A 23,218-nucleotide genomic window follows, 5' to 3' on the forward strand; every position below is an offset into this window, starting at 1 on the left:
TGCACTGGGGGTAGACAAGATCATAGAATCCTAGAATCATGGAATGGTAGCGGTTGCAAATGACCTCTGAAGATCATTGAGTCCAACCCCACTGCCAAAGCAGGGTCACCTAGGGCAGGTCACACAGGAACATATCCAGACAGGTTTTGAAAGCCTCTAGAGAAGGAGACTCCACAGCCTCTCTGAGCAACCTGTTCCAGTGCTCCATCATCTTCACAGTAAAGAATTTCTTCCTCATGTTGAGATGGAACTTCCTGGGTTCCACTTTGTATCCATTGCTCCTTGTCCTATCACAGGACACCACGGAAAAGAGCCTGGCCTCATCTTGACACCCACCCATCAGCTATTTATAAACATTCACAAATTCTCTTCTCAGTCTTCTCTTCTCCAGACTGAACAACCCTATGGATGACCTTCAAGAGTCCCTTCCAACCCAAGGTATTCTATGATTTGGGCTAAGGTACAGTGGGGTAGAGATAGCTGCCTGGCTATATACAGCCCTCTGGACCCTTTGTGTCCAGAGAGGGGGAGAGAGCTGATTTAGTGTACAAGAGGCTATTGTGGTGTTGCTGAACTGCAAATTCATATAAATACATATTTTGTACATGTTTATTGACTTTTATACTTTTATATTTAGTTTGCTTCTTGTAAATATAATTTCGTTTTATTCCCAAATTCTGAGTGTGGCAAAATTGCTTCTGGGGGTGAATTTCCAAATTACTGGGGGATCCAGTCCTAACCCATAACATAAATGCATACAAATATCTGAGGGGTGGGTGTCAGGAAGGAAGGGACAGACTCTGCTCTCTTGTGCCCTGTGATGGGACAAGGGGCAATGGATGTAAACTACAGCACAAGAAGAACTTCTTTATGTAAGGGTCACAGAGCACTAGAACAGGCTGCCCAGTGAGGTTGTGGAGTCTCCTTCTCTGGAGACTGTCAAGACCCATCTGGATGTGTTTCTGAGTGACCTACACTGGATTCTATGGTCCTGCTCTGGCAGGGGGGGTTGGAATCAAAGATCTCCAGAGGTCACTTCCAACCCTTGTGATGCTGTGATTCTATGACTCAGTGTATATTAGCTCCCTGTATCTAAGTGCTTAAACTGTGGAGCAAGATGGGCAGCTATGAAGAGTGATATCCAAAGTAGATGTTTAAGGCAGATGAGAAGAAACACCCTCTAGAAGTGCACATTTCTCTCCGTCATGTAGGGCAGCCTGGACAAAGCTCCTGAGGCGTATGCCAAGTTGATTGAATGTGTAAATCCTTATGGGAAAGGATTTTTTGCTGAAGAATGGAGAGGATGGACCTCACAACTGAGTGAAAAATGATCCCCTCAGTTCCATGATAACAGAAAGCTGGATCATGCAAAACTATGGTATTTAGAAGAGGAAAAAAAAAGTGCAGTGTGTGTTATCAGTAGTTTGCATTCAACATCTGTCTCTCACACTCTCTAAGGATTATGCTAAATGCCATGCAATTAATTATGGAGACAAATCCCCTGCAAGGCCTTGAGAAAAGCCACCAAGCTGTAGTCAGCTCTGCTGAGGCCACACCTTCAGTATTGTGTCCAGTTTTGGGCACCTCAGTACAGGAGAGATGTGGAGGTGCTGGAGCCAGTGCAGAGGAGGGCAAGGAAGCTGTGATGGGCCTTGAGAATAAATGTGATGAAGAGCAACTGAAGGAGCTGGGGATGGTTTATTTTGAGATGTCCACCACTACCTGAAAGGACATTGTGGAGTGGCTGCTGCCGGTCTCTTCTCACAGGTAATTAGTGATAGAATCAAGAGGGAATGGCCTCAAGCTGCTTGAGGTTAGGTTTAGACTGGGCAGCAGGAAACATTTTTTCCCAGCAAGAGTGGTCAGGCACTGGAATGTGCTGGGCAGGGAGGTGGTTGAGTCCCCAAGCCTGGATGTGTTTCAAGGTGGTTTATATGTGGTGCTTAGGGCTATGGTTTAGGGGTGAACCTTGCAGAGTAGGGTTCTGGGTTGGCTTTGGCGATCCTGAGGACCTTTTCCAAACTGAGTGTTTCTGCATTTGATTCTGTGTGAAATTTGCAAGACACGTGCTTTCCCTTGGAGTTGACACCAAGGGCCTCCATCAATTCCATCACTGTTGCATGTAGATAACTCTGTTTCTCTAGTCTCCAAGAACAGAGCAGAAGAATGATGAGAGCATGCACAGGTAGAGTACCATAGAATCATAGAATCATTTTGGTTGGAAGAGGCCTTTAAGAGCATCAAATTCAACCATTAATCCAACATTAAAATAAGAGGGGCCCACTACCACCAGCCTGTGTGTTCATATATAATCACAGAATGGTGGGGCTGGAAGAGACCTCTGAAGACCATTTAGTCTAATCTCTAGGCAGAGAAGGATCACCTAGATCATATTACCCAGAAACACATCCAGGCAGGTTTTGAATGCCTTCAGAGATGGAGACACCAAAACATCTCTGGGCAGCCTGTTCCACTGCTCTGCCACCCTCAAAGGGAAGAATTTTTTCCATATGTTTAGGTGGAACCTCCTGTGTTCCAGTTTGTGTTCATTGCCTCTTGTCCTGTCACTGGACAACACTGAGGACAGTCTGGCCCCATCCTCTTGACACTAGTCCTTTATATGTGTCCTCTTTTCCAGGCTAAACAGCCCCAGATCTTTCACCCTTTCTTCATTCCAGTTCCCTAATCATCTTTATGACTTTTCCAGTAGTATGGGAGGGTCTCATTGTTACCATGGAAGAAACCAGCAACACCCCAAAGACCCCAGTGGTTCTTCTGGTGTGCAATTGCAAACATTTCCAGGTCAAAAAGAAAACAGCAAATGCTGCTGTGAACAGAATCATGGAATCCTTCCAGTTGGAAAAGACCTCTAAGATCATCAAGTCCAACCATTGACCTAAGACCACCGTGGCCATTAAACCACGTCCCAAAGTGCCATGTCTAGATGTTTTCTAAACACCACCAGGGATAGTGACTCTACCATCTCCCTGGGCAGCCTGTTCTAATACCTGGCCACTCTATCAGTAAAGAAATTTTTCCTTAAAAAATCTAAACCTTCCTGGGCTGTGCTCATCCCCCCCAGGCACCCCCAGCCATCAGCAGCAGCCTGCTGTGTAACTCTCTTTGTATTTTTATGACCTGCTTAGGGTAGTCATAAATGTTATTCATTCCCATAAAACAACTTTCTAGCTGGCTGCCTCCATAACTGGCATCTGATCCTGGCAACACAACTGCCTTAACACATTTCCTTCTCTCCTTGTTAAATATGGTGCCTTTCAGTTTCTTCCTAAGCCATCCTGGTCAGCTTGGCTTATTAGCAGACACATTCCTGGGTGCATTTCGCATCATTCCTATAACATTCACGTCCTTCAGAAGCTAAATGAGATGGAAACAGTGTTAAAACTGAGCCTTAACCAAGATCAGGGGTATTTAGCTCTGATGTCTGTTTTTCAGGGAAACCCATCTGTGTTCCACCAAAGTTGGCTTGAACCAGTTTCTGTGTGTGCTAGAGCTGTCTCTGGGCTGTGCAGAACTGCTAACCCCCAACTATTCTTCCAGAAGGGAAAAGCTATGATCCTTGCTAGGGCTGAGTAGCTTCTGCACTGACAAATTGCTGGAGTTTGGCATTCCTGGCAGCAGACGGTCAGTGGCAAACTTGGAATGGAAAGCAGCACTCTGCTAGCTATGTAAATATAGACATCATACATGTATTTAAAGAGGTCCATTAAATATACAGCAAAGAGAAGTTTTGGGCAGGGAATTTCAAGGGATAGGAAAAAGTGGAGCATTAAGCTGTCAGAAATTCTGCCCTGTAGTTCATCTCCAGAATCACAAAATGCTCAAGGTTGGAAGAAACCTCTGGAGATCATCTAGTCCAATGCCCTATCTTGATTCCTTACACACTGTTGTCAATGCAATGCTCCCTGTCTGGAGAGGGGCACCTTCAGAAGTCTTTTCACCCTGCCTTCAGTGTGAATCACATTTGGTGGAGACAAAACCTCTTGGTGGTATTCTGGGTGCTCAGGCATCTCAGATATGTAATGTCATTCCAGGTAGAGGCCTTGCTCTTTGGACAGTATGAAAGTCACCTGACTGCAAACCTTTACAGGGTGGACTTAATGGTAGTCCTTCATGGTCCCTCTTTGGCCCATGGGAAGAAAAAGCCTCATCTAGGGAGTAATTAGCCCAATGTACTTTTGAGATCTGCAGTAGGGTAACAGCATGCCCCAGAAGTGTTCATTATTGGGGATTGGACTCAATGATCTCCAGAGGTTCCTTCCAACCCCTACCACTCTGTGATTCTGCAGTGCCTGTGAAAGTAACCCAGGCACCAAGCTCCGACGCAGAGATCTGGACTGTATGAGCACAGAGCTGGGTGAGATGAGTCCAACCCCTAGCACTTGGCACCAGAAACTTGTGAAAACCTATTCCAGAAAGCCTATCAGCAACTCTTAGGACTGAGTTGAAATGCAAATCAGGCAAGAGGCCAAAGCAGCTCGTCACTAACAGAGGAAAAATGATAAATGGTCCAGCTGAGTATGGCCCAGCAGCAAAATGAGCAGGCAGGGTGAGGCAGCTACACAGCCTCAGCTTCAGGCAGATGAGGAATGCTCCAGGTCTCTCCAAGGGTCAGCAGATCAGTTTTCTAATCAGAGGTGCCAAGTGACACTTTAGAAGCCTTGAGATGTTTCACCTGGCCCTCCAGAAGGTTGCATGTATCTCCTAGGTCCTGCACCACCTTTCCTGACCCTGCATAGAAGTCTTCATAGAATTATAGAATGGTGGGGGCTGGAAGGGACCCCTGGAGATCACCATCAAAGTTCTTCACCATGAGGGTGGTGAGACACTGGAACAGGCTGCCCAGGGAGGTAGTGGAAGCCTCATCCATGGATGTTTTTAAGGCCAGGCTGGATGTGGCTCTGAGCAACCTGATGTAGTGTGAGGTGTCCCTGCCTATGGCAGGGGGTTCGGAACTGGATGATCCTTGGGATCCCTTCCAACCCTGGCAATTCTACAATTCTATGATCTAGTCCAAACCCCTGGCTAACACAGGTATGCCTACATCAGGTTGCACAGGAACGTGTCCAAGCAGGTTTTGAAAGTATCCAGCATCTTTAAAGGACCTGGAAGCCTACATTGAAGCACCTGCAGCTCACCATTAGAGACAAGCAGAAATAACCACCTACAAGTTGAGATGAGAGCTGAGTTCAGACTGAAACTCATCCCCATCATGAAAAAAAAAGAGGAAGTGATACAAGGAGATCTTCTTATTATAGATGGCCTGAAATGATCACATTAGAAAAGCTGATTTATAATGACACAAGAAAGAAATATGCATCATGGAAGAAGGAAAAACATCTACCAGACGGTCAAGAGAGGAAGGACTATGGCCCCATTGTGGAGAACTCAGTTAAAATAGGTTGACCATGAGCCAGCAATGCGCTCTTGTGGCCAAGAAGGCCAATGCCATTCTGGGGTGCATTAGAAGGGGAATGGTTAGTAGGTTGAGAGAGGCTCTCCTCCCCCTCTACTCTGTCCTGTTGAGGCCACATCTGCAATATGGTGTCCAGTTCTGGGACCCTCAGTTCAAGAAGGGCTTCAGGGAACTGCTTGAAAGAGTCCAGCACAGAGCCAAAAAATGATGAAGGAAGTGGAACACCTTCCTTATGAAGAGAGCCTGAGGGAGCTGAGGGGTCTGTAGCTTGGAGGGGAGGAGCCTGAGAGGTGACCGCATTCATGTTGATAAGGATGTACAGGGTGAGTGCCAAGGGATGGAGCCAGGCTCTACTGGGTGATGCCCAATGACAGGACAAGGGGCACTGGGTGGAAGTTGAGGCACAAGAAGTTCCACAGAAACATGAGGGAAAATTGTTTCAGTGTGAGGGTGACAGAGCCCTGGAACAGGCTGCCCAGGGGGGTTGTGGAGTCTCCCCCTCTGGACATATTCCAAACCCACCTGGGTGTATTCCTGTGTGGTCTGGTCTAGGTGATGCTGCTCTGTCTGGGGGCTTGGACTGGATGATCTTTTGAGATCCCTTCCAACCCCTAACATTCTGTGAGTCTGTGAAACTGCAGCAAGGGCTGTTTCTTGTCCAATGAGCTGAGCTCCAGGGAGCCCGCCACGAATAAAAGTGCAAGGGACAGGGAGGTGTTTTCTGAACATCTCCCAGGCCTAAACATCATGCCTTGGCTGGTGAGAAACTATAATTGGAAACATCTCCAAGCATTGGAGGGGAAAAGTAAAAGGTAATGGAGATGGAAAAGAAAACTCACAGTTCCTGGAGGCACTTGTCGAGACCAAAAAGTGCATTTATAAATCACAGATCAGGAATGTGAGAGGCCCTATTAGGTCATCTAGTCTATGCCCTGGCAGTCCAGGTTTGCTCAGTCTCTGTCCTGCATTCAGAAATGTCTTCTCCATCTCCACCTGCTTCCAAACCTCCTCTTCCCTGCTCCCTAAATTCTGGCAGCACCAGGCAGGAATTCACACCACCTTCCAAAGGGTATTGCTGGAGAACAAAGTACATTCATGGGGCAATGATAAGAAATTATATTTCCCCCCCCCAGAAGGGTCTTGCCCATGGTGGGAGTTGGTGGTGGGTGCCTATCCCATCTCCACTCAGTCTTTATTGATTGTCAGCAATGGGAAGGAAATTGGAGCCAACGAGGCAGAGGAAACATGACTAAAGCAGCCTCCAAGGCTGTTAGCAGAACAACCTTTAGTCCTCAATCTGGGGGAAAAAAGTCCTTTATAAACATCTTTCTTGGGACTCATCTGAGAAGTAGCACATGAAGATCCCAGCCAGCAGTGTGCTCTTGTGGTCAAGAAGTCCAGTGGTCTCCTGGCTTACATGAAGAAGAGTATGACTGAGGGAGGTTCTCCTCCCTCCCTACTTTGCCCTGCTGAGGACAAATCTGAAGTGGTGTATTCAGTTCTATGCCCCTCAGTTCAAGAGAGATAAGGAACTACTGGAGGGAGTCCAGTGGAGGCTACAAAGATGATGAAAGGACTGTAAGGAGGAAAGGCTGAGAGACCTAGGACTGGTTAGTCTGGAGAAGAGTACCCTGAGAGGGGATCTGATCATTGCTCTCAATATCTAAAGAGAGTGTGTCAAGGGTGGGGGTCAAGATCACAGTATCACAGTATCGCCAAGGTTGGAAGAGACCTCGAGGGTCATCAAGTCCAACCTGTCACCACAGACCTCATGACTAGACCATGGCACCAAGTGCCACATCCAATCCCCTCTTGAATGCCTCCAGGGATGGTGACTCCACCACTTCCCCGGGCAGCACATTCCAATGACGAATGACTCCCTCAGTGAAGAACTTTCTCCTCACCTTGAGTCTAAACCTCCCCTGGCACAGCTTGAGACTGTGTCCCCTTGTTCTGGTGCTGGTTGCCTGGGAGAAGAGACCAACCTCTTCCTGGCTACAACCACCTTTCAGGTAGTTATAGAGGGCAATGAGGTCACCCCTGAGCCTCCTCTTCTCCAGGCTAAACAACCCCAGCTCCCTCAGCCTCTCCTCATAGGGCTGTGCTCAAGGCCTCTCCCCAGCCTTGTTGCCCTTCTCTGGACACGTTCAAGTGTTTCAATGTCCTTCTTAAACTGAGGGGCCCAGAACTGCACACAGGACTCAAGGTGTGGCCTAACCAGTGCAGAGTACAGGGGCACAATGACTTCCCTGCTCCTGCTGGCCACACTATTCCTAATGCAGGCCAGGATACCATTGGCCCTCTTGGCCACCTGGGCACACTGCTGGCTCATATTCAGGCAGCTGTCAATCAGCACCCCCAGGTCCCTCTCTGTTTGGCAGCTCTCCAGCCACTCTGACCCCAGCCTATAGCTCTGCATGGGGTTGCCATGGCAAAAGTGCAGCACCTGGCACTTGGACTTGTTGAATGCCATCCCATTGGACTCTGCCCATCTGTCCAGTCAGTCGAGGTCCCTCTGCAGAGCCCTTCCACCCTCTGACCAACATCTGCCCCTAACTTGGTGTCATCTGCAAACTTGCTGATGACTGACTCAATCCCCTCATCCAGATCATCAATGAAGATGTTAAAGAGGATGGGGCCCAGCACTGATCCCTGGGGAGATGAAGGTGCCAGGCTTTTTTCAGTATTGCCCAGTGACAGGAGAAGGGGCAATGAGCACAAACTGGGACACAGGAGGTTTCATCTGATCTTAAAGAACTTCTTTCTTGTGAGGGTACCAGAGCACTGCACTAGGTTGTTCAGAGAGCTTGTAGAGTCTCCTTCTCTGGAGACATTCCAAACCCACCTCCACAGGATCCTGGACCACCTCCTCTAGGGCACCCTGCTTTAGCAGGAGGCTTGGACTAGATGGTCCCCTGAGGTCCTGTCCAACCCTCACCATCCTGTAGTCCTCTGAATGTACGTGCTCTCACTCTCTAAATGTTGCCCTTCACTGTGCTAACATCACACTCTCCACCCTTGACTCTCCTGCTCCATCCTTCATTCTCCAAAAAGCTGAGGAGAGCTGAGGGGTGGTTGTGGGTTTATTTGGGTTTTTTTCCCCTTTAAAATATGTTCATATTTGACCCATCCCTTTAAATAAACAGGCCCCAAACCAAACACCTCCAGCTTTATATATAGCATAGCAGGGCTTTCAATTGAAGTTATGGATACTGACAGAAAACCATAAAGGTAATTACAGAGGAAATACGATGCATGGATAGATCATGACATTTGTTTACTCTTTTAATTATCTCAGGCAGTTAATAAATTCATGTGAAAACATGAATGCTCTACAGTGTTAGGTCCTTTGAGGGCTATGAGCTCCTGTGAGCTCCCTCCTGCAGATCTGGACTCCATGAGAAGACTATTCATAGGAGCAGCAGCTTTGGAAGAGTATCATCAGGTCTGAGCAGATATCACTGAAAGCCACACATTCTTTGGTTTACAAGGACCACTATGAGTAGTACACTGCTCCTGGTCAAGCCAAAGGGAGAAAAACTGCTCAAACAGAGCAGTGAAGCATTGGTGCCCTTTAAAACACCCTCAAAGGGGAGAAACGCTGGGTTTGGGCTCTTCTGCTTTACATCCAGGAAATCTGGGGGCTATTTTGGGGCTGGGCTTTATCTAGGGCATGAAGATCTACCACTTCTTCATTACCATGAAATAAGACCATGTGAAGTCAGATTTCAGGAGATTAAATGCAGGAGAGAAAGGAATCAGAGAAGACAGCATGACAAATCACTGGAAACATCACATGGGTTCTTGGAACAGAAGGAAGGTTTGGATCTGCTATTATTAGAATCATAGAATTGTCAGGATTGGAAGGGACCTCAAGGATCATCCAGTTCCAACCCCCCTGCCATGGCCAGAGACACCTCACACTACATCAGGTTGCTCACAGCCACATCCAGTCTGGCCTTAAAAACCTCCAGGCATGAGGCTTCCACCACCTCCCTGGGCAACCTGTTCCAGTGTCTTACCACCCTCATGGGGAAGAACTTCTTCCTAACATCCAATCTGAATCTCCCCACTTCTAGTTTTGCTCCATTACCCTTAGTTCATGGACAGAATCTATACTTCATTGACAAAAATAGGCCAATGTCTTAATCACCAACCTAAAGCCACCTTTGGTATATGCTCCTCCACTAATCATTCCAAGTCAACCTACATTCCGGTGCTGCTAAGAAAAAGCAGAGCAGTAGATATGAAGGAACTGCTGATAGCCCAGAATAAGAATCCTAGGCACAAATCACAGAACCACAGAAACATTCAGGTTGGAAAAGACCCTCAGGATCACCAAGGCCAACCCAGAACCCTACCCTGCAAGGGTCACTCCTAGACCATTAGCCCCAAGCACCACATCCAAACCATCTTGAAACATATCCAGGGTTTGTGACTCAACTACCTCCCTGCCTGACCACTCTTGCTGTGAAAAAATGTTTCCTCATGTCCAGTCTAAACCTACCCAGTAGCAGCTTGAGGCCATTCCCTCTTGGTTCTACCACTAATTACCTGTGAGAAGAGACCAGCAGCAGCCTCTCCACAACATCCTTTCAGGTAGCTGTAGAGAGCAATGAGGTCTCCCCTCAGCCTCCTCTTTTTTAAACTAACTATCTCCAGCTCCTTCAGTTGCTCATCATCAGATTTATTCTCCAAATTGGGACCCTGAACTTCCACCTAAACATAAAACTTCTTTGCTGTAAGGGTGGAAGCTGCCCAGAGAGGTTGTGGTGTCTCCTTTGGAGAGATTCCAGACATACTTGGATGTGATCCTGGGCAGCCTGATTTAGGTAACCCTGATTCAGCAGGGGTGTTGGACTAGATGATCTCCAGAGGTCTCTTCCAACCTCTACCACTGATTCTGGAGAGGTCTTCCCTCTTTCTGATATGAGCTCTCTCTGGAGGACACCTCCCCATCCTCCCAAGTGTGTTGTAACCTAAGGAGATCTCACAGAAGGAATGTTGATGAAACTATGAACTTCTGCTTCAAATTGTCCACCTTGCTTTCTGGGAAGGCACTCTCTTTTTGATGCCTGTTCTTAACCCCCTTAATCTCACAGGGATTTGGGTGAAACAAAATGATTTAAAGAAAATGAGATGGCTGTGGAGAGTGAAGTGTGTGGTTAGCTTCAATAAAGAGGCAGAAATTTGGCTTTCTTTTTTTCTTTTTCTTTTCTTTTCATTCAACCTCATTGAAAGTTTTTAATTTCCAGGAGCCTCATTTTCTCAGCTTTTCACCTGGAAAAGTCTTGCAGGTCTGTTACAATAACCATGTTTAAGCTCCTGGTATTCAGCGGCAGCTCATGTCCCTGCCACCCTGCTCTGCACCAGGAAAAACACCATCTCCTTGGTAAATGCTTCCACTGGTTCTGCAAAGCCCTTTCAGAGAGAAGCAGGATTTATAACAAAAGGAAGAAAGGGAGGGAGGGGAAAGAAAGGAGGGGAAAGAAAGGAGGGGAAAGAAAGGAGGGGAAAGAAAGGAGGGGAAAGAAAGGAGGGGAAAGAAAGGAGGGGAAAGAAAGGAGGGGAAAGAAAGGAGGGGAAAGAAAGGAGGGGAAAGAAAGGAGGGGAAAGAAAGGAGGGGGAAGAAAGGAGGGGGAAGAAAGGAGGGGGAAGAAAGGAGGAGGAAGAAAGGAGGAGGAAGAAAGGAGGAGGAAGAAAGGAGGAGGAAGAAAGGAGGAGGAAGAAAGGAGGAGGAAGAAAGGAGGAGGAAGAAAGGAGGAGGAAGAAAGGAGGAGGAAGAAAGGAGGAGGAAGAAAGGAGGAGGAAGAAAGGAGGAGGAAGAAAGGAGGAGGAAGAAAGGAGGAGGAAGAAAGGAGGAGGAAGAAAGGAGGAGGAAGAAAGGAGGAGGAAGAAAGGAGGAGGAAGAAAGGAGGAGGAAGAAAGGAGGAGGAAGAAAGGAGGAGGAAGAAAGGAGGAGGAAGAAAGGAGGAGGAAGAAAGGAGGAGGAAGAAAGGAGGAGGAAGAAAGGAGGAGAAAGAAAGGAGGAGAAAGAAAGGAGGAGGAAGAGGGAGAGGAATGAGGAAAATAAAACAACCCTAAAGTAAAAGCTTAAAGTAAGAGCTGCTTTCAGAGGCGGTGCCAAGTGCAGCTCTGGCAGTAGTGGGCACCAGGCCATTGACTTCCAGGCCAAGCCCGACTGAAGTTGATGCCAGTGGCAAGTTGGCTCCCCCAGCGCTGAGGAAGGCCGTGGAGCTTTGTCAAGTTTTCCCGAGTTGCCTACAGAGTGAAGAGCAAAACTTCAAAGCCCTTGTCCCCTCCACCACCCCCCCCCCCCCCATTCCTCAGCCCAAGCCCACTTCTCGCCTGCTGTCCCCATTCTGCCGTCCTTTCACAGCAGCTCATCTAGCAGAGCCCTTGCCAGGCAGACAGTCTCCTCGCAGGCGCCCGTGCCCCAGTGTCCCTGGTGCCCCCTCTCCAGGCTGAAGGAGAGAAACAAGCACTGTTGGAAAGCACCGAGTATTTCCATTTTCCCCTTGCTTTCTGCTGGCTGCTGGAGGTTGGTGAGCTGAGGGACATCACAGCTGCGTCAAAATGCATGGCTAAGCCAGCTTCTGCTTCTGCTCCTGGAGGGATGGGATTTAACCAAGGGAATCATGGAGTAAAGCTAAACTGGGAATGGTGCTAAGCTAGGGATGGCTCCAGAGGGCATGAGGCATGTCCAAGCCACCACAACAGGGACAGAGAAGGACTTCCCTAAGTGACCAGGGCAGGAAGGCTGTGAAGGGCCTGGAGAATAAATCTGATGAAGAGCAACTGAAGGAGCTGGGGATGGTTAGTTTGTAAAAGAAGAGGCTGAGGGGAGACCTCATTGCTGTCTACAACTACCTGAAAGAACATTGTGGAGAGGTTGGTGCTGGTCTCTTCTCACAGGTAATTAGTGATAGAAGAAGAGGGAATGGCCTCAAGCTACACCTTGGTAGGTTTAGACTGGACATTAGGAAAAAACATATTCCCAGCAAGAGTGTTCAGGTACTGGAATGTGCTGGTCAGGGAGGTGGTTGAGTCCCCAAGCCTGGATGTGCTTAAAGGTGGTTTGGATGTGGTGCTTGGGGCTCTGGTTTAGGGGTGAGCCTTGTAGAGTAGGGTTCTGGGTTGGCTTTGGCGATCCTGAGGGTCTTGTCCAATCTGAATGTTTTTGTGATTCTGAGACCAAGCTCCATCTAAACAGGATGGGATTCCTAATGCCAATACCTGCTGTCACAAGCTGATCCTGCCAGGCATGAGAAAGAAACCAGCAAACACTTGCTGCATTTGGCTTCTTTACAAGCCAAAACTGACACTCGATATCAGCAGTGAACCAGCAGTGTGCACGTCTGGCCCAGAAGACCACCAGTATGCTAAGAGCATTAAGAAGAGCATGGCCACCAGCTCAAGGATGGTTCTCCTCCCCCTCTACTTTGTTGTAGTGAGTCCACATCCAGTTCTGGACTCCCCAGTTCAAAAGAGACAAAGAAATACTGGAGAGAGTCCATCAGAGGTTACAAAGATGCTGAAGGGACTGGAGCATCTCTGAGGAGGAAAGGCTGAGAGCTCTGGGTCTGTTTAATCTGGAGAAGACTGAGGGAGGGATCTTTTCAATGCTTGTCAATATCTAAAGGGTGGGAATCAAGAGGATGGGGCCAGACTCTTTCCAGTGGTGATAAGACTACAGGGAATAGGCACAAAATGGAACACAGGAATTCTACCTAAATATAAGGAACATCTTTCCTTAGAACCCTGGATCAGGCTACCCAGAGAAATTGTGGAGTCTTCTTTGGAGAGATTCCAAACCAGCCTGGACATTGTAATCCTGTGCAACCTGCTTTAGGTGGTCCTGCTTTAGCAAGATGAGTTGGACTAGATGAGGTTCTCCTCCCCCTCTACTCCACCCTGGTGAGGTCGCATCTGGAATATTGTGTCCATTTTTGGGCCCCTCAGTTCAAGAAAGACCTCAGGGAACTGCTTGAAAGAGTCCAGCACAGAGCCACAAAAATGATGAAGGCAGTGGAACTTCTTCCTTATGAGAAGAGCCTGAGGGAGCTGAGGGCTCTGTAGCTTGGAGAAGAGGAGCCTGAGAGGTGACCTCATTCATTTTGATAAAGATGTGCAGGGTGAGTGCCAGAGGATGGAGCCAGGCTCTGCTGGGTGATGCCCAGTGACAGCACAAGAGGCACTGGGTGGAAGTTGAGGCATAGGAAGTTCCTTGGGAACAGGAGGAAAAACTTTTCCACTGTAAGGGTGATGGAAGCCTGGAACAGGCTGCCCAGGGGTGTTGTGGAGTCTCCCTCTGTGAAGATATTCAAAACCCACCTGGATATATTCCTGTGTGATCTGCTCTAGGTGATGCTGCTCTGGCTGGGAGGTTGGACTGAACGACCTCTTGAGGTCCCTTCCAGCCCCTAATATTCTATGATTCTGTGATCCCTGGAGGCCCCTTCCACCCCCCACCATTCTGTGATTGTGTAATACCGAGGGACAGTCCAACCTGTGTCCTGGTACGTGGGCAGAGGGGATGCAAACTCCAGGAAAAATAGAAGTGCTTAAAAAGCCACTCTGTGCCTGGACATCCCAACATCTGCAGAGCTCTGCCGCGGTCACATCTGGCCGCAGCTCCCTCTAGTGCTCATCTCTTTTGCAGCTCTAACCAAACAAGCTGCTTTAGAGACCTGCTTGGTCAAACCCATGCCCTCCTTAGGAAAACTAAAGAGGATGCAAAAGCAGATGGGTAAGGAGATAGAGTTCATAGGTGCATTGGCCCTGAGACATCTCACAGTGGAAGCAATGTCTGCCTCACCTCAAGATGCTATGATGCAAAGAACAGCTCTGAGGACCACAAAGTGATCACAGAATTGTCAGGGTTGGAAGGGACCTCAAGGATCATCCAGTTCCAATCCCCCTGCCATGGGCAGGGACACCGCTCACTACATCAAGTTGTCCGGAGCCACATCCAGCCTGGCCTTAAAAACTTCCAGGGTCTGGTCTATTACCACCTCCCTTGGGCAACCTGTGAGTGATGCAAATTCCTCTTGCTGTAAAGATGGAAAATGTTTGCAATGAGCAAGGTGAAAAAATAAGTCTCAGGGACTCATGCATAGAGTAGAAAGGTTGATTCTCCATGACAGCCCTGACCCTGCAAAGCTCTGTCCATACTCTGACTTTATGGCCTGGAGCTCAGGTGAAAGAGGCTCAAATAGGAATTTTCTTCAGCAGCAAGAGCAGGTTTGGGAGATGCTGCCCATCCATGCACAGCATGGGATGCTCAGTGGTGCACAGCTCCGGAGCAGGGAAGGGCACAGCACCGATTTACAACAGCTGGGGATCTGGGCTACAGAATTCACAAACATAAGCCAAATAAAACAAACTAAATAGCTCCTTTTTACCTCCTCCATGCTTTTACTGACTTGCAGGGGATATTTGTGTTCCAGGGAATTTCTAAATGGCTGAAAAATGTGGTTTTCTTCTCCCCCTCCCCCTGCAATTACATCACACGCTGAATCAAAATTGAATTTCCTATCACCTTTCACATCTGTCACTCCCTCTTCCCCAGGCTGGTAAAACCCACCTCCTTATCTTCCCTCTCCCCTCCCAAATCCTCTTTGAAGCTTGCCTTTGGCACTGTGCCTACAACAACGGCGCAGCGGGCAGGCTGCTGAGACAAGCCCACAACCAAAAATGTCTCCTAGTACTTTTCTCCCTCTTCATCTCAGCCTTTTCCTCCTCCTCTTTCTCACCCCACAAGCACAAGAGCTAAGGGGCAAGATTTGGTTGTACAGTACCCAGCATGTGAGACCAGGGCTGGGATTGCAACTCAAAGGTATTACTCAGTGTTCATAGAATCACCTGGTAGGAAAAGACCTTTGGATCCTTGAGTCTATCCATAACCTAACATCTCCCTGTACATGACTGTTAGACTACATCCCTAAGCACCTCATCCAAACATCTTTGAAAGATATCCAGGGATGGTGGCTCCACCACTTCCCTGGGCAGCATTCAGTGACATAAACCGTTATTCATCAAGTGATTTCCAGGGATGATCCACTAAGCCCCAAGGATGACACCACTGCAGCAAGGTGAAGAGTGAAGGGGGAAATTTTCTTTCCCCAGTAAAACAAGGGTAGGGAAGGGAGGAGAAACAACAAATGAAAATGAAACACACACACACCAAAAAAGCCCCAAGCATGATTTTGTGAAAGCCAAACTGGCAGCATCCCAGTTGGGAAGTGCCCTGGGACAGGGAGCTCAGGTCTCTGTCAGGTTTTAAACAGGTGTGAGGGCAGCCCTGGCAATGCATCTGGATGCAGTTGATGCTTCAAATGCCACTTTAATCCCAGCTTTCATCTTCCCCACCCATTTGGTGGTTTGTTTTTTTTTTTGATAGAAGGGATATGTCTGCTGGGAAGGAGAGGAGTGGCAACCTCAGGCTCTTCTAACTGTTTCTTTCCCCGCACCCCAGCCCCAAAATCAGCCCTCACAGCTTAACCACTTACCAGCCAAAAAGCTGCTTTAGCCAACAAAGCTTTTAGGGACCTTTCCCTGCCTTCCAGCCCTTTTTTCATGTCTATGGCTTGTCATCACAGTATCAGGTTCCCTCTGACAGTCATCTCACTTGTCTTTGGAGGAACTCAAGCCCTTCACTCAGGATTTAGCTGCTTGCTTAAGCAGGAGCCTAATGTCTGTCACACAAGCAAGCCCCTGTGGTCAGTTATGGGTCTCTATGTAATCAGGGTGCTACAAACAGCTTCATTTCTGTGCTCCATGGAAATAAAGGCTGCAAATGAGGCCAGGCTGTGCCAGCCCATGGCCGTGTTCCTAGAGGTCCTGCAGAAGAGATGCCCATGCTGTGCAAGGTGCTGGAGAGCTGAGAGCCTAAATACTCATGGGAGTTGGCAGAAAGTAATAGCTGTGGTGACTGCTACAAGGTGCACAGCCAAGATGGTGAAGAGCAAGTCAGATCCTGACTCTCCTCTGCTTCCAAGGTTGTCCTTAGAGCATGAAGACAACAGAATAAAGATTCCCTGAAGCAGGTGACTATTCCTCCCTCCTGAATGTGTGCATTTAAACACCCTATGGAGGGACTCACCCTGTTTGTTTTCACACATACAAAAGGTGGATGTGTGGTCTCAAGCAGCTCCCTGCTGGCATGGCATCTCCAGATGACATCTCTTGGCTTTCAAAAGTCCCTTCCAACTCAAAATGTCCTATGATTCTTAGCTTTGGGCTCAATGTCTCTCTTTAGAAGAGGGTTAAACCCCACCTGGAAGGTCCTCTTCTCCATGACAGCATGCAGGGCAGTAAGAACACCAGCTCCAACAAGATATTAGTCTTGAAGATGCCTAAATTTAAGAAAGCCATTTTATAAAATGGCATGGGAAGAGCTTTGAGTGACAAGGGAAGAGCCTCGAGAGACAAGGGAAGAGCCTTGAGAGACAAGGGAAGAGCCACGAATGACTGACAAGGGAAAAGCCTCGAATGACAACGGCTGAAACAGCAGAATGGGAATTAGACATAAACAGAAGGAGGAAGAAACCAGGAACTTCTTTCCTCAATTTCTCTACCTAATCCTAAGATCCTCAACTCAACACACTACACTCTACAGAACAGTTCCTTTCTGGCACCACATTCTATTGTGCCTTTTCTTTCAAGGAAGATCCTCTTCCGAGTCTAGCCCACATGCCCTTTTTGTGTTGTGCACAGCTTCAAATCCGAGTAGGAACGACAGATCAGTCATCAAGGGCATGGAACCAGATGGGTGCCAGAGGGACTTGTTTGTTTATTTTGCAGTAAGCAACTAATTGGTTGCTTGCTTAAGCAAGGAAATGAGATAGTGATGTTTTCACTTTGTTTGCAGCGACATTACCTCTGAGGAAACTCAATCCAGACTTGACCACACTCCCTGGGATTTCTTCACCCTCCTCCTCTCCCACCCCCTCCTTCATTTTTGACACCCTTCATGAAATCCAAAGGTTAAAAGGTCTCCAAAAACCCCCTCCATGTTATCTGTCAAGCATCCCCTGTGGTTGAAGATTTGGTGGCATTATCTCAGCTGCTGTCCCTACTGTTCTCAGCTCCTGCTCAGCACAACCAGCAGTCCCAGTGGGAGAGTTTCCCAGTGTGGTAGGAGCTAAGGCTAGAAACTTCATTAAGTGGCTCCTGTGAGCATTCAAGTGTGTGCCTTTCCTTTGGTATCAATGAGGGGAAAGGGGGGAAAAAAAAAGAGAGAGCCTAAATCATGCATATTTTGGGAAGAAGATGGAGACATATTGTTAGCACAAGCCTCCAGTACACACACTTGAAATCGGTGAATGCCTGGCGAAACGCAGCACTCGCTGCTCTTTCAATGGCTTTACAAACAGCAAACAAACCCAGGAAGAGACCAGCCAAGACTTTCAGAAATTCGGAGAGAGGTAATCAGGTACTTACATCCATTTTATCCCAGAGCAAAGCCCCATCTGCAGAATCAGAGAGAGAAAAGCAGCAAAGAAAAACTGCGGACTCGGCTTCATTTTTCTCCGCTGTCCTCCACTTGCTGATGGAAATTAACTTCTCCAGAGAAGAAGGGGGGGAAAATGATAAAAAAAAATAAAAGGAGGTGTGGGTTTTTTTTTGTTCCTAATTTTTCTGCACCAGGTATTTCCCTGTAATTTGGGTGCTGCTCCTGCTTGGAGATGAACAACCTGAAAGGAGAGAGAAAGGAGCACAAGCTCCAGTGAACTCTGAGGTTTAAGCAGAGAGAGATCTATTATCCAAATTGCAAAGGAGTGGTTTATGTATCAGGGAAAGGAAAAAAAGTTGGGATTATCCCCCCCCTCCCACCCAGTCCCCTCCCTCCTTCACCCAGCCTTGATACAACCTTTCGAGTCAACAGACAGACAAACCGTATGGCTTGAATTACAGCCTGAGTTATGGTCTGATTGTGTGTTTCCATTTAATCCTGCACATGGCAAGACTTCATTCGCTGCTTCACTTCTTTTTTACCCCACCTCCCCCCCTTTCTCCCCTTCCCCTTCTCTCAAACTTTTGTGTGACTGCTTGGGAAGAAGGAGGAGAAAAAAAAAAAAAAGAAGATAAATCTTTGACAATCCCAAATCTTCAGCTATTCATCTCTCCCTTCCTTCTCTCCAGACTTTTTTCCTTTCCTCCTCTTTCTGCGCAGAGAAGACAAATTATCAAGCCCACATTTCCCCACGCCACGCAGGTGCCCGTGCCCTGCAGATGTTTCTCTCTGATCTGTTACAACAAATGTGTTTTGGTCTTTCCCTTCTGCTTTCCTTCTCACTTCATTAACTCTGCCTCTCACTTCTTCCAAGTCCTCAGGCACCTGGAGCTTATGGAAAGGACTGTGACTTCGTAAACATAAAAATCACATTTCTGTCTCTGGGGAGAAGCCAGCAGAAGACAAAAAAAATAAAAGCTCTGGAGGATCTCCTCCTTTTCTTTCCTTTCCTTTTTTTCTTTTTCCTTTTTTTTGATGTTGCTTCTTTTATTTTTTTTCCTCCTTTTTTTTCCCCAGTCCCAACAAATAAACAAACCAGGTGCAGGACCTAAATTCTTAGAGGGGTCCTCTCTGTCTCCAGGGCATGGCTTGCTTATTTTAGCAGCAGTATTAATAGCAGTGAATGGGTTTCCCTTCACTTATTCACTTCAGACACAGCTTTGGGCTGCTTTTTGTGGTCTTTGCAGTGGTTTCCCACCCCATGAGAAAGCCAAGAATAAAATAAACAGAAAAGAAAAAAAAAACCCAAACCCAAAACACCAAACCTGCCCACCACATTGCACTGCTTTGAAGGGCTCCGTGTTTCTGGAGCCTCACTGCCCATTGCATGGCATGCTGTCATTCCCAAGCCGTGACAGCACATCCCTGCACACACACACCCCCCACACCCCCCGCCTGTCACCCCCTGAAAGGAGTTTGGGATAGGACTGGGAATGGCTGGTGCAGGCAGCTTCGCTTTGAGGAAGCTCTTACCCTGCATAAAACACATCCCAACTGCCCCCCAGCTCTGAATGTGTCCCAGCTGCAGCTTTCTGCCTCGCTAACCCCATTTGGGAAGCAACGGGATCTGTGGGGAAGGAATATTTCTGGGTGTTTCCTCTGCCATCTGCAGGGTATTTTTCCATTCAGGTTGCCTTTTGGCTATCCCAGTGCCTGGTGTAAAGAGTTACCAGAGAAGTGCTGTTGTTTCAAAGGATTTTAATAACCTCTAGGGGCAAGTTCCTGGCTCCCTTGAAATATGAGAAAAAACCCTCAGCCTGACAAGGGAGGCAGAATTTCATCTCCACGAGTTGTTCTCCTTTAATGCCCACTCAGATTTGGGTTTGAGGCATCCCCTGAAGGCAGTGCTCCCATGAGCATCCAGGCCTAAGTCTTGTTTGGGGGTATTTCTCTATCTTTTCATCTTTGGAAGCTTTTTACTTCCTCCTTCTCTGTGAGCATGCTGGAAACCTTCAGCCCTTAATCCTGCCTGTGCCTTTTAGTGTCCATTTAGATATTTCAGACCCCTTATCTCTCTCCTGTGAACTCCTGAACAACACAAGAGTCGGGTATAAAATGTCTCAGATGGTTTTAAACCCTTTTGCTCACCCCAGACCAGCCGACGCAATCCTCTGCTTTGCCCCCTGCCTTGAAAAAGTCACAGTTTGGGGTTTTCCCCTCAACTCCAGGGAGGAACAGAAACAAACTAACCCCCAACCTCCCCCAAAATTCCCCACCCCAATTGCTGCAAGCTTGGTCTGCAATTGCACCCTTGTTATTTGGGGAGGTAATAATGCCTTTTTCCACTCAGTCCAGCACAGGTTATGTTTGCAAGAGGAATTTGCAAGGGGAGGGGAGGGAAGGGGCAGGAGGCTCTTTGGGGCAGACGTGATGTTTACAGGTCTGGAGAGCTCTGGGTCACTGATCAAACCAGCAACAAGTGGCCTGAGGACTCCTAAAAAATGGAGCCATTTTTAACTCAAAACTTTTTTTTCTTTCTTTCTTTTTTCTCTCTTCTTCACCCCAAGGCTTGTTTGCAGCCAGCCCCACTCCTGCATGCAGAGAACACTCCCATCTGACACCTCCAGGCCAGTCCTGAGGGTGGGAATGGGAAATATGAACTATATATAAATGTGAGATTACCCGTTGCAGATTTTTCCAACTTTCCCACCCAAGGAGAGATATCCACCTGACCCTGCTGCCAGCCTGCAGCTCTCACTGGGAGCACAGTCACCTGGTTTAGGGGTAGCACATCCCCAGATGACCTTCAGCGAGGATGGGGAGCAAGGAGATAGAACAGAGGGTGGTAGGGCTGAATCCAGCCCCCACATCTCCCCTCTCCATGCAGTGTCTCCTCTCACTTGCAACTCCCAGGTCTCCCCCCGCAGTTTCTTCCAGGCATCTGCATCTCCCTTCTCCGTTGCAACCCCTGGGTGTCCCCCCTACTCCACAGCCCCATAGGTTCCTCTCTCCATTGCAGTCCCCTGCATCTCCCTTCACGCTTGCAGCCTCGAGTCTCCCCTCTCACTTGCAGCCCCCGGACCGAAGTTGCCCTTATATCCTTCTGCATGTCTCTCCTCCCTTTTAACCCCAGGGTTTCACCTCTCATTTCAGTCCCAGGGTATCCAGTCCCCGTTGAAGCTCTTGGTCTCCACTCTCCCCTGTAGCCCCTGGGTGTCAGGTCTCTACCGTCTTCCGTGTCTCCTTCCTCCTTGCACCTTTTGAGTCTCCCCTCTCGCTTGCAGGTCCCAAGTCTACCCTCTCTCCTGCACCCCACCAGATCTTAAGTCTCCCTGCATCCTCTCCAGTCTTCTGCAGCCTCCAAGTTTCCTCTCTCTCTGCTGTCCCCTCGCGTCTACCCTCTCCACGCACCCCGCCCCGCCATCCCCTACCCACACTCCAGGTCTCCTCTCTCCACTGCAGCTTCCTATGTGTCTCTTTCAACTACACCCCCTCGGGTGTCCTCTCTCCTTCTACCCCCTTGGGTCTCTTTCTGCATCTCTCCGGGTCTTCTCTCCGTATTCCTCTTAGGTCTCCCGAGGGGGGTCTCTCCTCTTCCTCCATCCCCCAGGATCTCAACTCTCCCTCCATCCCCTTGTATCTCTCTGCATCTTCCCCAGCTCTCCTTTCTTTCTGCATCCCCCGAGGGCACCTCTCCCCATCTACGCCCTCGGGTCTCTCCCTTGCAGCCTCCAAGCCTTTTCCTTCTCTCCTCCCCTCATCCCCATTCTGCCCCCAGATCCCTGCTCTTGGCCACTTTTTGCTATTTCGGGAGATTCCCTTCGGGGCTCTGCCCCTCAGCTCCCAGATCATAGTCCCTCCTCCTTTCCCCGTCCCGATCGCAATCCCGGTGCTGGTCCCCACTTACCTCCGCCCGGGACCGGGGCTGCTCTGCTGGGGCGGCCCCGCGGAGCCGCCTTATATGCGGCCCCCGCGACTTTGATATGCGGCGTGATGTCAGCCTCCATTAGCATAACAAAAGGTTCCGCGCCCCGCGGATCCTTCCGCGGGGCACGAAGAGACACCCCTCTCCCAGGCAGCATCCCCCTTCCCCCGGCACACCCCCCATTGGCAGCCGGGGCTGGGACAAGAGCATGCCCCTCGCAGGGGACCCGGGGAAGGGGCTGGGTGGGGGGTACTCGGTATCGTCCCCCCCTCTTTGGGGACCTGGTGCCGCGACTGTAAAGGGCGTTGTTCTCAATGAGGGGTTAATGAGTAGCAACAAAAATGAGCTCGTTCGGGTTTGCGCCGGAAACTTTTAAAGGTTGGCTCTCCCGAGGGTGATTAGCGCTTACTGGGCTGCCCAGTTAAAGGACAAAGATACTTTTCATGCCCCGGGCTGTCAGGTGGATTTGCTTAACTCTTGCGAGGCTGAGAAGTCACTGCCCGGAGCTCGTAAACGAGCAAGCTCTGCCGCGGGGAATCCTGCTGTCAGGCTCCGGGTTCCATAGCGCCCGGGTTCCACAGCCTCTCAGTTTCACAGACTCCGGGATCCACAGCCTCCTTCTGAATTCGAGCTGCCTTGATTCGGTGGGAAGTGCGGGTACTGAGATCTGAACTTGGTTTTCCTGCCAGAATCAGGAATGGAGGCTTGGTGATGGCTTGTGAGAGAAAGGAAAAAGGGAAACGAAGGGGAGGAAGGAGAGGGAGGGGGAAAGAAAAGGGATAAGAAACAGTAAATTAAGGGGAAAAGGAAAAGGAGAAAAGGGGAAAGGGGGGGGAAAGGGGAAAGCAATGGGAAAGAAAAAGAAAAAGGGAAGACAAAAAGGGAGGGGAGAAAAAGTAAGAGGGAAATTAAAAATAAAAGGAAAAATGAGAAAGGAGAAAGGAAAAAAAAAAAAAAAAAAGACAAGGAAAGGGGGGAAGGAGAAAGAAAAAGGAAAAAGGAGAAGGAGAAAGAATAAAGGCTCGAAGTGAGAAGGAAGTTCCTCACAAAGAGAGTTGATAGCCGTTGAAATGTGCTGCCCAGGGAGGTGGTTGAGTCACTGTCCCTGGAAGTGTTCAAGAAGGGGTTGGATGTGGCACTTGGTGCCATGGTTTAGTGGTCATGAGATCTTGGGTGACAGGTTGGACTTGATGATCTTTGAGGTCTTTTCCAACCTTATTGATTCTATGATTCTGTGGCCGGTTGACGTTGCCCCCTTAAGAAAGGGAATATGGTGGACGGAAGTTGGTAAATGGAAGGAATAGTCTAAACAATTTCATTGGTAAAGTGGGAGGAAGCACCCTCTGAACTGGGAGTGTAGGAAAGATATCCTGGGCACTCCGGCATTTTATTTTCAGTCTTG

General features: G+C 48.5%; 1 protein-coding gene across 3 annotated transcripts in view; it reads right to left on the bottom strand.

Annotated features, from left to right (window-relative positions):
- WNT11 (Wnt family member 11) overlaps positions 1-21,853 on the bottom strand; it is a 49,957-nt gene extending 28,104 nt beyond the window's left edge. Inside the window, exons 1-2 of one of the 3 annotated variants that reach the window (XM_068139353.1) lie at positions 21,799-21,853; positions 17,879-18,132 (exon numbers count right to left, since the gene is read on the bottom strand). In XM_068139353.1, the coding sequence (XP_067995454.1) occupies positions 17,879-17,961 (83 nt within the window). In that variant the 5' untranslated portion in view covers positions 17,962-18,132; positions 21,799-21,853. Of the gene's footprint in view, positions 1-17,878; positions 18,133-20,573; positions 21,288-21,798 lie in introns of those variants that run through there. The other 2 variants (XM_068139336.1, XM_068139343.1) reach the window with 2 other exon arrangements.
- Positions 21,854-23,218: the final 1,365 nt, after the last annotated feature.

The sequence above is a fragment of the Melanerpes formicivorus genome, unplaced genomic scaffold (genome assembly GCF_026170545.1).
Source record: "Melanerpes formicivorus ecotype bairdi unplaced genomic scaffold, bMelFor1.0.p_v2 SCAF_1, whole genome shotgun sequence".
NCBI classification, from domain to species: Eukaryota; Metazoa; Chordata; class Aves; order Piciformes; family Picidae; genus Melanerpes; species Melanerpes formicivorus.